The 13,197-nt window shown below is 43.7% G+C and overlaps 1 protein-coding gene across 1 annotated transcript in view; it reads left to right on the forward strand.

Moving 5' to 3' along the window:
• The window catches only part of LOC133440858 (lysosomal-associated transmembrane protein 4B-like), a 12,634-nt gene extending 67 nt beyond the window's left edge, over positions 1 to 12,567 (forward strand). Inside the window, exons 1-7 of the mRNA XM_061718186.1 lie at positions 1 to 162; positions 890 to 1,001; positions 2,689 to 2,762; positions 3,345 to 3,467; positions 3,561 to 3,659; positions 5,932 to 6,027; positions 11,777 to 12,567. The exon at positions 1 to 162 is cut by the window's left edge and continues 67 nt beyond it. Coding sequence (XP_061574170.1) covers positions 52 to 162; positions 890 to 1,001; positions 2,689 to 2,762; positions 3,345 to 3,467; positions 3,561 to 3,659; positions 5,932 to 6,027; positions 11,777 to 11,857 — 696 coding nt within the window. The 5' untranslated portion in view covers positions 1 to 51 and the 3' untranslated portion in view covers positions 11,858 to 12,567. The remainder of the gene's footprint in view (positions 163 to 889; positions 1,002 to 2,688; positions 2,763 to 3,344; positions 3,468 to 3,560; positions 3,660 to 5,931; positions 6,028 to 11,776) is intronic.
• Positions 12,568 to 13,197: the final 630 nt, after the last annotated feature.

Below are 13,197 nucleotides of genomic sequence, written 5' to 3' on the forward strand. Positions count from 1 at the left end.
CCTGATCTTTCCCCCGGGTGTGTGTGTTTCCTCTGCCCGAGCCGCGGTGAGATGTTGGCGGAGAAGATGCTGCTGTCCCCGTGGGAGCGCTGGTCCTCCACCAGCTGCTGCCTGTGCTGCCATGTCCGCACAGGGACCATCATCCTGGGGGTCTGGTATATGGTGAGCGCCCTGCGCTGCAGGAATTTACAGTAACACTTTCAGACAATCATAGGATTCTCCTCTCGTTTTTATAGCTCATCCTGCAGATTGTATGTGATTATCCTTGTCTATCCAAGATAAACATAAAACGACCATGTAGATGCTCTCACTGTGTTACAAATGCCATTGTCTGCTCTTGGTGTCATCTCTTATTTTTTATTCACGAGTGATTAAACTTAAGTTTTCAGATTTGATTTTATTGTTAAAAAGCCCTAGTGCAGCAGCTGGTCAGTCTGGCTGAACAGGACAGGGTTAATAAAAAGCAAACACTGCATGTGGAAAAATCCCCTCTGCTGCCATGAATAAAGCAGCAGCCTCAGGTGGCAGCTTGTGTGTCAGGCTGCATGTCGACTGAAGACTTTTCCATGCTTCCCCCTCATCAGTGGGGACGTGGGAGTTGTCTGCATTAATGAACTGCACCAGCCAGAGATAGAGAAGGGCTTATGGGGATCTTCCTCTGTAAATATGTACTTTACTGTTGGGGAAGCTGCTGAGGATGAACAGCTACAGCAAAAAAGGCTTCCCCACATCTATTTTACGGTGCAGATTATTGATGACTTCACCCATCGCATGTCAGGTGGCAGATTGCAGGAGCTTTACTGTTCCTCTTCGCTGTTGACCATATTGCCCGTCTGCCCGTCTGCCCGTCTGGCCGTCTTGACGTGTCCATCTGTCCTCTGCCCCTAAGCTCATCAATGCCGTGGTGCTGCTCATCCTGCTCACCGCCCTCAGTGATCCTGAGCAGTACCACCTGACCAGCGCCGAGTTGGCCAATGACCTAGATGTCATGGATGATGCCAGTAAGTAGACGCAAACTCAGTTATATGTCACACCTGTCTCACATAAACACCACGTCTGTCTGAGAGCTCTGGGGTTTGGTCTCTATGTAACATTAAATGTGACAGCTGACTGTGGCAGGTGCCTTCCTCTCTTACTCGAGGCTCCGGAGGCTCAACGGGGTCGTCGCCTCACTGATGGAGCGCTTTATTGTGTTATTAGACGAGAGTCCACCCTTCACAGACGTGTGAGCTTGATGTCCATGTGTTCAGAGCATTTGGACGGCTGTCTTAAGGTCAGAGAGAACTCTGGAGCGGCGGCTCGCTGCACCTGGGGCCCGTTAGACCATTAGGGTGATCAGAGGTGTCAAGTAACGAAGTACAAATACTTCCTTACCTTACTTAAGTAGAAATGTTGGTTATCTATACTTCACTGGAGTAATTATTTTTCAGACGACTTTTTACTTTTACTCATTACATTTTCACGCAACTATCTGTACTTTTTACTCCTTACATTTTAAAAACAGCCTCGTTACTCTATTTCATTTCAGCCTTTAAAAAAAAACTATCCAGTTAAATTGCTCCATCCGGATAGAGTGAATTTGGTTGTGGTTGTTTCAGATGTTCTTGTCCAGTTTTGTTCTTACATCCGTTCCCTCAGATTCCTGCAACTAAACTTGGATGTACATTCCAATAAAGGTTAGGATGAATGATAACATGCCTCTGAAGTTTGACTTTTTGCACCATTACAATACTTATAGGCAACTAGTCATCATATCTCCTGCTCTCTGAAACACATGTTAATGCTCAATAGTACACATATATGGTTCTTTAATATATCTGCATTATACTAAGATACATTCATTTTCAATGGCTTTTGTCCTTAATGGCTTTTCCCCCTTACATTACTTTTACTTTTATACTTTAAGTAGTTTTGAAACCAGTACTTTTATACTTTTACTTGAGTAAAAAACTTGAGTTGATACTTCAACTTCTACAGGAGTATTTTTAAACTCTAGTATCTATACTTCTACCTGAGTAATGAATGTGAATACTGAACACCTCTGAGGGTGATGCACTAACGCTTGTGCAGCCAAACCCATTCATTAGGAACTCCTTCTCCTCATTCCAGCCAAGGATATGAAATCAGATCCCCTGTGGGAGTCTTTGTGTGAATTAGTAAACGAAAGGCTTGAAAAGCAGGCACAGAAGTGTGGATCATTTCTCAAAGTTAAGGTTTTTAAAATCAATTTAGAGCAGGATTATAGTCTTTGGCTGAAGCCACTGCTGTTGTTCCTGGTGGCTCTTATTCCAGGAACATTGCGCAATAAAAACCCAAGCCAGAGGTTAAGTTTATTTGATTTAATTTCATTTTCCCCGGATCATTATGACCGTTAGCTCAATGAGACTCTTTAAATAAAGCAGCGTTTTTGTCTCACTACACTTGCAAGCTCTTTAATGAGTGGATGTGTGATTCATCCTGTTATTCATCCTCAGAGCTGCACAATGTTCACTGTCAGTTTCTAGCAGAAAAACATAGGTGCTGCGTTAATGGGTCGCGGGATGGGGAAATGTTCTCCCGGCGTCTCCACATGTTCTGATTCCACCTCATTCTGTCCTTGTTTTACAAATGAGACGTTCTGCTGCGTTACGCTGAATGTGCAGAAACATTGCAGTTTTATGTGTAACTCTTCTTCTTCTGCTGCTGCAGACATGTGCATCGCCTCTGCCATCTCCCTGCTGATGATACTGATATGTGGGATGGCCACGTATGGTGCATACAAGGTAAACAGAGTACTCCTTTGTGCCAGTAATACCCGCACTCACCTCAGTTGTTGATTCCCAGAACATACAGGACTGTCTCAGAAAATTAGAATATTGTGATAAAGTTCTTTATTTTCTGTAATGCAATTTAAAAAAACAAAAATGTCATACATTCTGGATTCATTACAAATCAACTGAAATATTGCAAGCCTTTTATTATTTTAATATTGCTGATTATGGTTTACAGTTTAAGATTAAGATTCACAGAATATTATAATTTTTTGAGATAGGATATTTGAGTTTTCTTAAGCTGTAAGCCATGATCAGCAATATTAAAATAATAAAAGGCTTGCAATATTTCAGTTGATTTGTAATGAATCCAGAATGTATGACAGTTTTGTTTTTGTAATTGCATCACAGAAAATCACCATATTCAAATTTTCTGAGACAGTCCTGTAAACTGTTTCCAAACTCTTTAAAATAATTCAATACTTGCATTGCAACCCAGTTATACTTTATGTTTCAAAAGTCTGGTTCGATGATCCGTTCTAAACAAAAGTACAAGTCTAGTAAAGATAGTAAAAACAAATGTCTGTGTTTCAGCTGCGTGCTGCCTGGATAATTCCCTTCTTCTGCTACCAAATATTTGACTTTGCCATGAACACGCTGGTGGCTGTGAGCATCGTGGTTTACCCCAACACCATCCAGGATTACCTGCAGCAGCTGGTGAGACGCCCACGCAGGGCTGCTCTGGTCTCTACTGGTGAATGAGTGGTGTGTCTTTAACCTCACGTAAATCTGTGCTGTGTTTGTGCTCAGCCTGATAACTTCCCCTACAAGGAGGAGATCTCCGGCCTCAGCAACGCGTGGCTGGTCCTCATCGTGCTGCTCTTCATCGGCTGCATTCTGGGCTTCAAGGTGACCTTCTCCTGCTTCACGTTGCACCTGTTTGGAATATGTTTGGCAGCGATCGTGACCCTTGACAAGTGTTGCCAGGCTCATATTTACGAGTCCACAGGTTGTCTGACAGCAGCAAACGTTATGCAGTGCTGTGACACGGACTGTAGCTTCTTTTATGTAACAATATGATCAAATGTGACTTTGTCATGGCTAAAATTAGAAGGGGGAACCGCATTCGCTGTCAAGTCCAGACTTGTTTTGCTTTGATATTTTTATTTGGCTTTTAAGGGAGGGGGGGTGTCTGGTGGGAAGTTCATATAGATCAGTGGCTGAATCAAGGAAAATGTTCAACTCCTCAGATTTAATGAAAAGAGGATTCGGTTTAAACCACTGATTGTACAGAATTAACAGCTTTACCCGAGAGTTGCACCTTTTACCCGAGAGTTGCACCTTTTACCCGAGAGTTGCACCTTTTACCCGAGAGTTGCACCTTTTACCCGAGAGTTGCACCTTTTACCCGAGAGTTGCACCTTTTACCCGAGAGTTGCACCTTTTACCCGAGAGTTGCATCTCTGATTAACTATCAGACTCACTGCTTTCGTCAACTTTGGTGCTGTGTGGACGGCTGGTCCTCACTGCAGGACTCTAACCTGGCAGACGCACAGATATGGTTCTCTGTTTGTTTACCTCTCTGACGCTCAGTCCTCTCATCTGTTTTCCCCAAATGATCAGAGCCGGTGTGTGGAGGTTCTCCAGATTTGTGGCTCAAACGTGTCCCAATGAGGCGCATTAATCCTGTTAACTGAGAGTATTTACAGTCCAACGGGCATTTAAACTCTGAGGTCAGCAGAGGAGACACAGACGGGACGAGGGAAGACTTGTGTGGAGACAAATGTTTGATCGTGTCCCAGATCTGATCAGAACATCTACAGTAAAAGGCTTTCCCGACAGATTCAGCTCTCTTAGAATAGAAATAATAGATCTCTTTAAAGAAAAAGAACAAAAGTACTTAAAAGGAAATGAAGGAATAAAAAGAAATAGTAAACACATTGGGGGACTTCAGCTGCTCCTCTCTATTAGTGTTTATAAGTCTATCAGGTGAATCCAGTAAACCTGTCAAATCCATGTTGTGAAACAATTCTGCTGATTTTACAAAAACACGCACAAAAACCTGGTTCCTCTGGATTCGCCTTTTATTTAGTCAGTAGCTGCAGAAGAAGCTCCCGTTGGACAATCAATCAATCAATCAGAGGAACCAAACCTGAGCCGCAGGCAGAGCGACGGTTGTTTAAAGTTTCGAGCACTGAAGTTGGAACGCTGGTGAACAACTGTTGTTGGGTTTAGCAGCAAAACCTGGTTGATCCGATGTGTTTTTAGCAGTTCTGGAGCCATGTTGGTCATTGTGAACAATTGCATTTGGTTGTCCTGTGTGAAAGCGGTATAAAGCCCAGTTGCTCGGTACGTTTTGTACCGGGGGACAGTGTGGGTGAGACAGTTATTTACAGTGGAGGATATCTCGTTTGTTTCTAGTTTGTGTTGCAGTGGACTGTCAGGTAAATGGAGTGTTATCTGTCCCAGCAGACGTGTGCCACTGGATGATTTTGATCTAACTCAGCTTCCAGGGCATCACTCTCTTATCCTGGTTCTGATGGACGGACGTCAGATGGGAGTGGTTCTGGGCGCTCACGTGGCTGGATGGATGCAGCAGATGTTGTGTTTGGCAGATGTGCTCCAGCAGCAGGCTGCCTGCTGAGAGCCGGAGGATTTCTAGGGAGCGGGATCGTGTTTATCACTACTGTAAAATCACGTTCAGCCTGTTTGGGCAGAACTTATAGAAATAATGAGATTTTAACAAGAGCGAGGTCGTCTTTATGTACTGTAACTCAATTTACTATTACAGTCTTTCATGCACTAACAGGCACCGTGTTAATGTAATGGTTACTCCATCTGTGACTGTGCACGGAAAGTACACGTACGCCACATCAGTGTACTCTGAAACACCTTCAAACAAACATTTGGAAAAGGGTGAGCAGAAAAATCTTCCCAGCTGACTGATGCAAGTGTCCATGCTGTGCATGAATCAAAGTGTTGGTCAAATGAGACGTTTAATCTCCTGACCAACATGAGAGTCAGAGAGATTTCTGCTCTTTTAGACCAGCTGTTCCGTCAACAAGCGTGAAGACAAACGCTTCAGCTGGGGGTCGTTACCACCCGCCTTCATCTCCACCTTATAATGAAGTGTGTTTACGTGGTTCTAACTGTTTTTTGTTTTGTTGACCTGTGTCACCAGGCATATCTGATCGCGTGCGTGTGGAACTGCTACAGATACGTGAGCGGCCGGGGCGGCTCTGAGATCCTGCTGTACGTCACCACCAACGACACCACTGTAGGTTACCCAACGTTCACGTTCTGCTGCCAGGCTCATACCAGCTTAAACCCACGGTTAAAGGGCTTATTACTGCTTTTTTCATTAGTTGACCCAACTTCCTAAGTTCTTCACGGAGCACCGAGGGGTTGTGTTTTTGTTTTCATGTAAAAATATGAGTTTCAGTTTCATTTGAAGAAACTATCTGCTAACTTTAAGAAGGTCCTTCAGCTCTGGTGGTGTCCTGTTGTTACTATCGTCAAAGACCAGCTGAAGCAACTCCAGAAAGTAATGACAGAAGAGGAAAACGAGGATGTCCCAATAAGAATGAGAGTAGATCTTAGAAAGTGTCATAAAGGCAACTTAACATCCTTACCTGAGTTAGAACACGACAAAAGTCTCTTCAGTGATGAAAATACAACAGACACTGACACCAAAGCAGCATTTCTATCAGTGTCTTTACATCTCCGCTCAGTCGGGGCGTTCAATGCCGTATGTGATGTTTTCTGAGTTTATTGATACTTCAGACACCCAATTATATGATCACAAGCACAGAAACGTGGATCTTCTACAGAAGAATATTAGGGAAGAATTTTTTTTTTATTGCGCACTTCGAGAAAAAAGTCGAAATGTCGAGATAAATGTTGAAATACAATTTCAAGAATAAAGTCGAATTTTTGTGAATAAAGTCGAAATTTTGTGAATAAAGTCGAAATTTCGAGAATAAAGTTGAAATTCATTTTGACTTTTTTCTCGAAATTGTACTTCAACATTATTCTCGACATTTCAACTTTTTTCTCGACATTTTGACTTTTTTCTCGAAGTGCATAATGAAAAAAAAATCTTCCTCCTATAAAATATTATTTTTTATTTTTCTCCTGCCTGGCCCTAATACTTCCGTAATCTTCTCCCCATAATATGTCCCTTTAAAAAAAAAAAAAAAAAAAACTGAAAATTGAGAGAAAATTCAGTATTAAATGACACATTCAGTAGACTTTTTTGTTTAGACTTAATTGTTGTTTAGTGAAACACCCACTCAGGATTGTCAGCAGCAGCAGGAGCTTGTAGACCCACGTGGGTCTGAGCCGGTACTGCATTGATGTTTTATACAACAGAAGAATAAGTCTCAGCGAGCCAGGGTTCACGGTCCTGCTACGCAGCTGGACAAAAGCTCGGCCAGCAGCAGGTCGGAGTGAACAGCAGATTTCCTCAAAAGATTAGAAAATCTGCCAAACAAGTCAGAAGATGTGAAGGAAATTGATATTAGAGCAGCAGGAAGCCATCAGATCCCGTATGTCTATATCATCATCTGCAAATCCAACATAAAACTGGATCTGCTCTGGATCCGTTCCTCACATCCTCTTCCAAAGCCAACAGACTCATTCCCAGCGGGGGGGGGGGACGATTCTTCCCTCAGTCCGGAGCACCAGTCACGTTTCCATGGTCTGCGTAGGCTTCTCCTGCTCGGACAGGCCCACCACTGGAAAGTCATCATGTAGAGGGAGGAAGGAGGCGGTTTTACTGAGGCTTCAGCAGCACGGATGGATGAAGACAGGAGGCTCGTGCTGGGAAAACCATTAAGACCCAGCACTCGTACAGTAACTGAGCCTGTTGTTGGTGTGCTGCTGTCCAGGCCCGGCCCTCACACCAATTAGATCACATGATTATAAGACTCTAACAGACAGAAAAAGGAGGCAGCAGAAACACCGATGACGTGTTGTGACGACCAGCAGAAACACACGAGGAGCTGTCAGTGTCTGGCTCTGTTAACCCTTGTGCTGTCTTCAGGGGAGGGAGGGAGGAAGGAAGGAAGGAAGGAAGGAAGGAAGGGAGGGAGGGAGGGAGGGAGGGAGGGAGGGAGGAAGGGAGGGAGGGAGGGAGGAAGGAAGGAAGGAAGGAAGGAAGGAAGGAAGGAAGGAAGGAAGGAAGGAAGGAAGGAAGGAAGGAAGGAAGGAAGGAAGGAAGGAAGGAAGGAAGGAAGGAAGGAAGGAAGGAAGGAAGGAAGGAAGGAAGGAAGGAAGGAAGGAAGGAAGGAAGGAAGGAAGGAAGGAAGGAAGGAAGGAAGGAAGGAAGGAAGGAAGGAAGGAAGGAAGGAAGGAAGGAAGGAAGGAAGGAAGGAAGGAAGGAAGGAAGGAAGGAAGGAAGGAAGGAAGGAAGGAAGGAAGGAAGGAAGGAAGGAAGGAAGGAAGGAAGGAAGGAAGGAAGGAAGGAAGGAAGGAAGGAAGGAGGGAGGGAGGGAGGGAGGGAGGAAGGAAGGAAGGAAGGAAGGAAGGAAGGAAGGAAGGAAGGAAGGAAGGAAGGAAGGAAGGAAGGAAGGAAGGAAGGAAGGAAGGAAGGAAGGAAGGAAGGAAGGAAGGAAGGAAGGAAGGAAGGAAGGAAGGAAGGAAGGAAGGAAGGGAGGAAGGAAGGAAGGGAGAAAAGAAGGAAGGAAGGGAGAAAAGAAGGAAGGAAGGAAGGGAGAAAAGAAGGAAGGAAGGAAGGAAGGGAAAAAAGAAGGAAAGAAGGAAGGAAGGGAGGAAAAAAGGAAGGAAGGAAGGGAAGAAGGAAGGAGAGAGCAGGATGAAAGAAGGAACAGGAGAATTGGGTAATTTTGACCTGAAGACAGTACCAGGGTCAAAGCTGATGGCGGTCGTGCAGCATGTTGGGTTTCACAGACGTGTTGATGAACTGGACTGTCTCTCTGCACCGTAACACTCCTGAACGGCCCACATCTTCACGCGCTGGGTGGTTTTATCTCACGCTGAAGCGCAGGTGTCTGCAGGCAGGATTTGAAGGAGCCTGAGCTGCAGAGACAGAAATGACTTTCCAGCTCAAAAGCAGGAACCCAGTCCTTCCCGTGGTCGCCATCAGCCTCACCTCATGTAAACGCGTTGTCAGCCAGAGTTAGGGATATTTAATCAGAGCTCCCCGCAGGCTCCAGCTGGGTCGGGGCTTTCTGCTAGCAGCCTGCAGGCTGATATTTGGTCAGGGGCCCGCCAGAGCAGTTCCAACATGCAGGAAAGTCGTTCACACCCACACTCATGTGTGTGTCAGACTTTAGCGCAGCTGCGTCAGACGGTCAAATTGTAGTAATCTCTTTTCATGAGACAGACATGGGTGAATTGGAAACCCGCTTCCCTTTAGGTAGCTTTGCTAGATCAACCGGCAGGACACAACTGCAGTGGGAGATTGTGGATTTGTCGGCTGAAATGAAAACCCACCTGTTGCCAGCAGATATTGTCAGCTATATCTGCATCGTACTCATTTCCTGTTTGGTCTCTCCCGTCCTTATGGATTATTTGTGCTGGTTCTGGCCGTATTTGGTATTAAAGATGTATATTTGAAACAAAAAGGATTCTTCATATTAGTGACGCCGTCCACTTAGTGTTGCTGAAATACTGTTGATTCACCTTGTTTCATTTTTAACATGCAGCAAACTTGATAAGGTTGTGCTGAATAACGTCAGGATCACCGACCTCTTACCTCTTACTCTAACGATGTTTTTTTCTTGGCCTTCATGCGAGATCTGCTCCAGGTGTGAACGGGGTCACAGCTGAACAGTTTTTAAGCAGTGTGGTTGGTCCCTGTGGTTGAAAGTAGACATGGGTTTGAGTGACGCCTACGAGGCCATTCAAACCAAAACGTGACCGCGATTATTTATCTGTGTGTACAAGAATAGGAAATTAAAGTCCATGTCAGTTCCTAAGAAAATACTTTTTTTTAAATAATAAAATAAGTTTAAATAATGGCAATGAAAACACAGCAAAACAAAACAAAAACCCAGCAATAGCTCAGGTGTTTAGCACTTTATTAACCCTTAAATACGCTTTAACAGTTTCTATCATTATGAATAATTATATTATATACATCCGGCAGCATAGACTGAAACATCTGGATGTGGCACTTATATGACCCCCAGAGGGCAGCTGAGGAATCTGAGAAGGTTTTGAGCTTTAAATGACGTTTTGCGTTCTGCGTTTTCTTAGATCACTGCGTGGTGATCTCATCACAAGGCTGCCCATTTTGTAGTAATATTCATATACCTCTGCTTTCTATTTTTCAATTGAACAACTCCAAGTCAAAGAAAAACAAGAGTAAAATCCATGTTTGAAGGAAGAAAAATCGTAAAAAAGTTCACAAACATTGGTATTTTATTTGGAGTCAACGGGCAAATAGGGTTTTTGAGTGGGCCGTTATTCACGGAGGGTTGTCTGGTCTCCAGAGCAGACCAGCGGCGTTGCCTTTGCTGAAGAACTGATTCCTATCGATCCTGGAGAGCACCTCTATCAGCGTAAACACACTTCCCTGCACCGTCTCCCTCTGGGGGAGAATTAACTCTATCGACTCGTGTCCATTGTGCGTGCAGAACTCATGCAGTTCAGAGGAACCCGAGAGGCCTCTGGTTCATTATCATGACGAGGAGAGTAGCTTTGCTTTATAAGACTGGACAAAAGAAGATTACGATGAGCTGTTCCCTTAGAACGGCTCTCGGATCTAGATCCTCAAGCAGTAATGATTTTCACAGCCAGCAGCTCAAAGGACTTCAGGAACCAGCTGAAGTCCAGTGGCGTTTATGGATCAGCACTTAAACATCACTTAAAACAGGTTCAAATGCGTGATATGAAGCCATCTGAACCCTTCATGCATCTTATATTTTTGTATGAAAAGCAAACTGGTGTCGAGTCACAGATAAAAGTCCTCCGAGTCCACATGGCATCAGCTCGGATTTTCTGCTGCTGCAGAGGTGAACGGAGGCGACGGTTCGATGATTACGTTTTAGAAAGCAAAAGCTTCTGAGAATTGAGGACAGATATTTCAAATGATTGTGAGTTGCAAAACCTCTGAAAGGGATCTTTGACGGAAGCATCAGCTTCTGAATGTCACTTTAAGTTACATTTACAAAAAGCCCTGAGAAGAAACATCTCTGTGACTTCTGTAAGCCATCGATCCTTGTAACACAACTCTCCATTTACTTTACTTCTGCCATTTGTGAGGGATGAGTTGGCTCCCTGTAGTTATTTTTGCAGCTTTGAAACCAGTCCTGAGCTGTGGTTCACTCAATCATCACCCGTGTGGTTCAGGACTCCTGTCGGTGTGTGAAGAATGAAATAAATAGCCAGTTCTGCAGGTCTGGGATCAGCTTTCAGAGCTGCCTTCATCATGGGAAAAAACTAAATCCATCATGTGTATACTGTCTCTACGGGCAGTGGGTGGATGTAGAATCTAATTTTACACTTACATTCAACCTAAATAATGGCTGGTTAATTTGATCTAATATTTATCTCGTCAATGGTACTTGTTCTGGAACAGTTTCACGCTCACTCCTGCTGTGTGTGAAATATAACGTCTTGATAACGTTGATTCATCGTCCTCCCAGTCGACATGTTACATAATCATATTAAGCTGAAATCAGCTGCCATTTGGTCTGCTTACTAAGAAATAACATTAGTTTCTCTGGTATTTGTGTATCAAGGTCTATTTTCACAATTTACTATTCAGGTTTTTCACATTCAGAGAAATGCACTGCAAAAACTGGTTTCTAATAAGGTTTAAAAAAAGAGCCTTGTTTCAAGAAAATGGTCTGGTGGCTAGACTATTTTCCTAGTTTTACTAATTCTAGTCAAGGCAGGTATTTGTTGCTTAATATTTAACAATTTGATTAGATTTAGGAGTATGAGGCTTATTTCTAGAGGGACTGTTTTTACCGTGTTCATTTTGATTTGTCTTAAGAGAAAAAGAACAAAGGTAACCTTTAAAAAAAATATTATTATTATTATTTCTTTATCTCCAGGTACTGCTGCCTCCCATTGATGACAACGTGAGCGTCCCTCCCAAGAAGGCTCTGCCCCCCTACACCTCTGCAACAGCATGAACACGTTTCCAGGATCCTGTTTTTTTGGATTCTGCTGTTTTTAAACCCCAGAGAAGAGTTATGCACCACACTGCCTCTCCAGTAAACGGTACATTCATGGATATATTGTAGCTACACACGACACTGCCCTTGTACAAAAGCGTGCATCACACACACACACACACACACACACACACACACACACACACACACACACACACACACACACACACACACACACACACACACACACACACACACACACACACAAGCTCTCATCCATTCCCTTCATCTCTGATGAACTCAGTTTCCTGTAAGGTATCTCTCTTAGTATAACTTCATAAATGATGTGCATCTTTATGCATTTTAGTCTTTGGTGAAACATCATATAAAAAGCTCTAGAAAGTTTGATAGACAATATATATTTTTATTAACTTCTACATCCTGTGATGATGTTCTAGACGGCGTAGACATGTTTATCTGAATGAGTGAGTGTTTCCTTGTGGTCTCGTCTCTGCTCACGATCAGGCTCGGATCGCCTTCGTTTTTAAACTCTCTCTCTACCGGGGTGCGCTTTATAGGCTCACGTATGAAGCCTCACCTTCACTCAAAGTTTCCCAAAGAGACGCACCTGCCTGTGTTCTGACGTGATGGAGGAGCAACCTAGTGTATATCAAACATATCACCCTCTTTTTACTCTTTTATTCTCCTGCAAACAGGTGTGTTGTATTCTAAGAGTGTTTAACTGTGCTGGCCGATTACTGCTAGCTTTTAAAAGTAACTGTGTTTCTACTGATGGATGACCAATGTCTCAAGCCGCTTTGACGTCGAGGGAGAACGGCTGATCTGGACTCAGTTTTTGCTGCTGGGGGGGAACCTGGAGCTCAATAAATAAGGTCCCCGGTTGTGTTTTTCCAGTCAAGCCAAAGGGAGCTTTCTGGTCCGTGTAAACATTAATCTGCTCCATCAGACGCAGATGAGCTGCTCCCTGGAAACGGAAAGTCTCCCAAAACAGCACAAAAGTCAAACTGGAGGGGTCACTGCTGTATGGAAAATAAAGATGTGACGTGTGTTTTTCTAATAAAATCAGATTTCATTGACTCAACCGCGTGTGCTTGATTTTTTGAGAGTGCAGCTCGTGTGAAGACTCAGAAGTTATCATGAAGTCTCACACATTAAACTGTCAGCTCATTCTTCACTTTATGGGATTGATTCTTCAGCTTCAACAGCAGATGTGCTTCTGGAAAATAGCCGCTCTCCGAGGTGAGAGGAGACGGCATAAATGTCTTCGTTGTGTGGGAGACACATGTTATCCAGCACTGACTCCTCCAACCAAGTCTTTCCATAAACTGCTGCACGGT

The sequence above is a fragment of the Cololabis saira genome, chromosome 3, assembly GCF_033807715.1.
Source record: "Cololabis saira isolate AMF1-May2022 chromosome 3, fColSai1.1, whole genome shotgun sequence".
Taxonomy (NCBI): domain Eukaryota; kingdom Metazoa; phylum Chordata; class Actinopteri; order Beloniformes; family Belonidae; genus Cololabis; species Cololabis saira.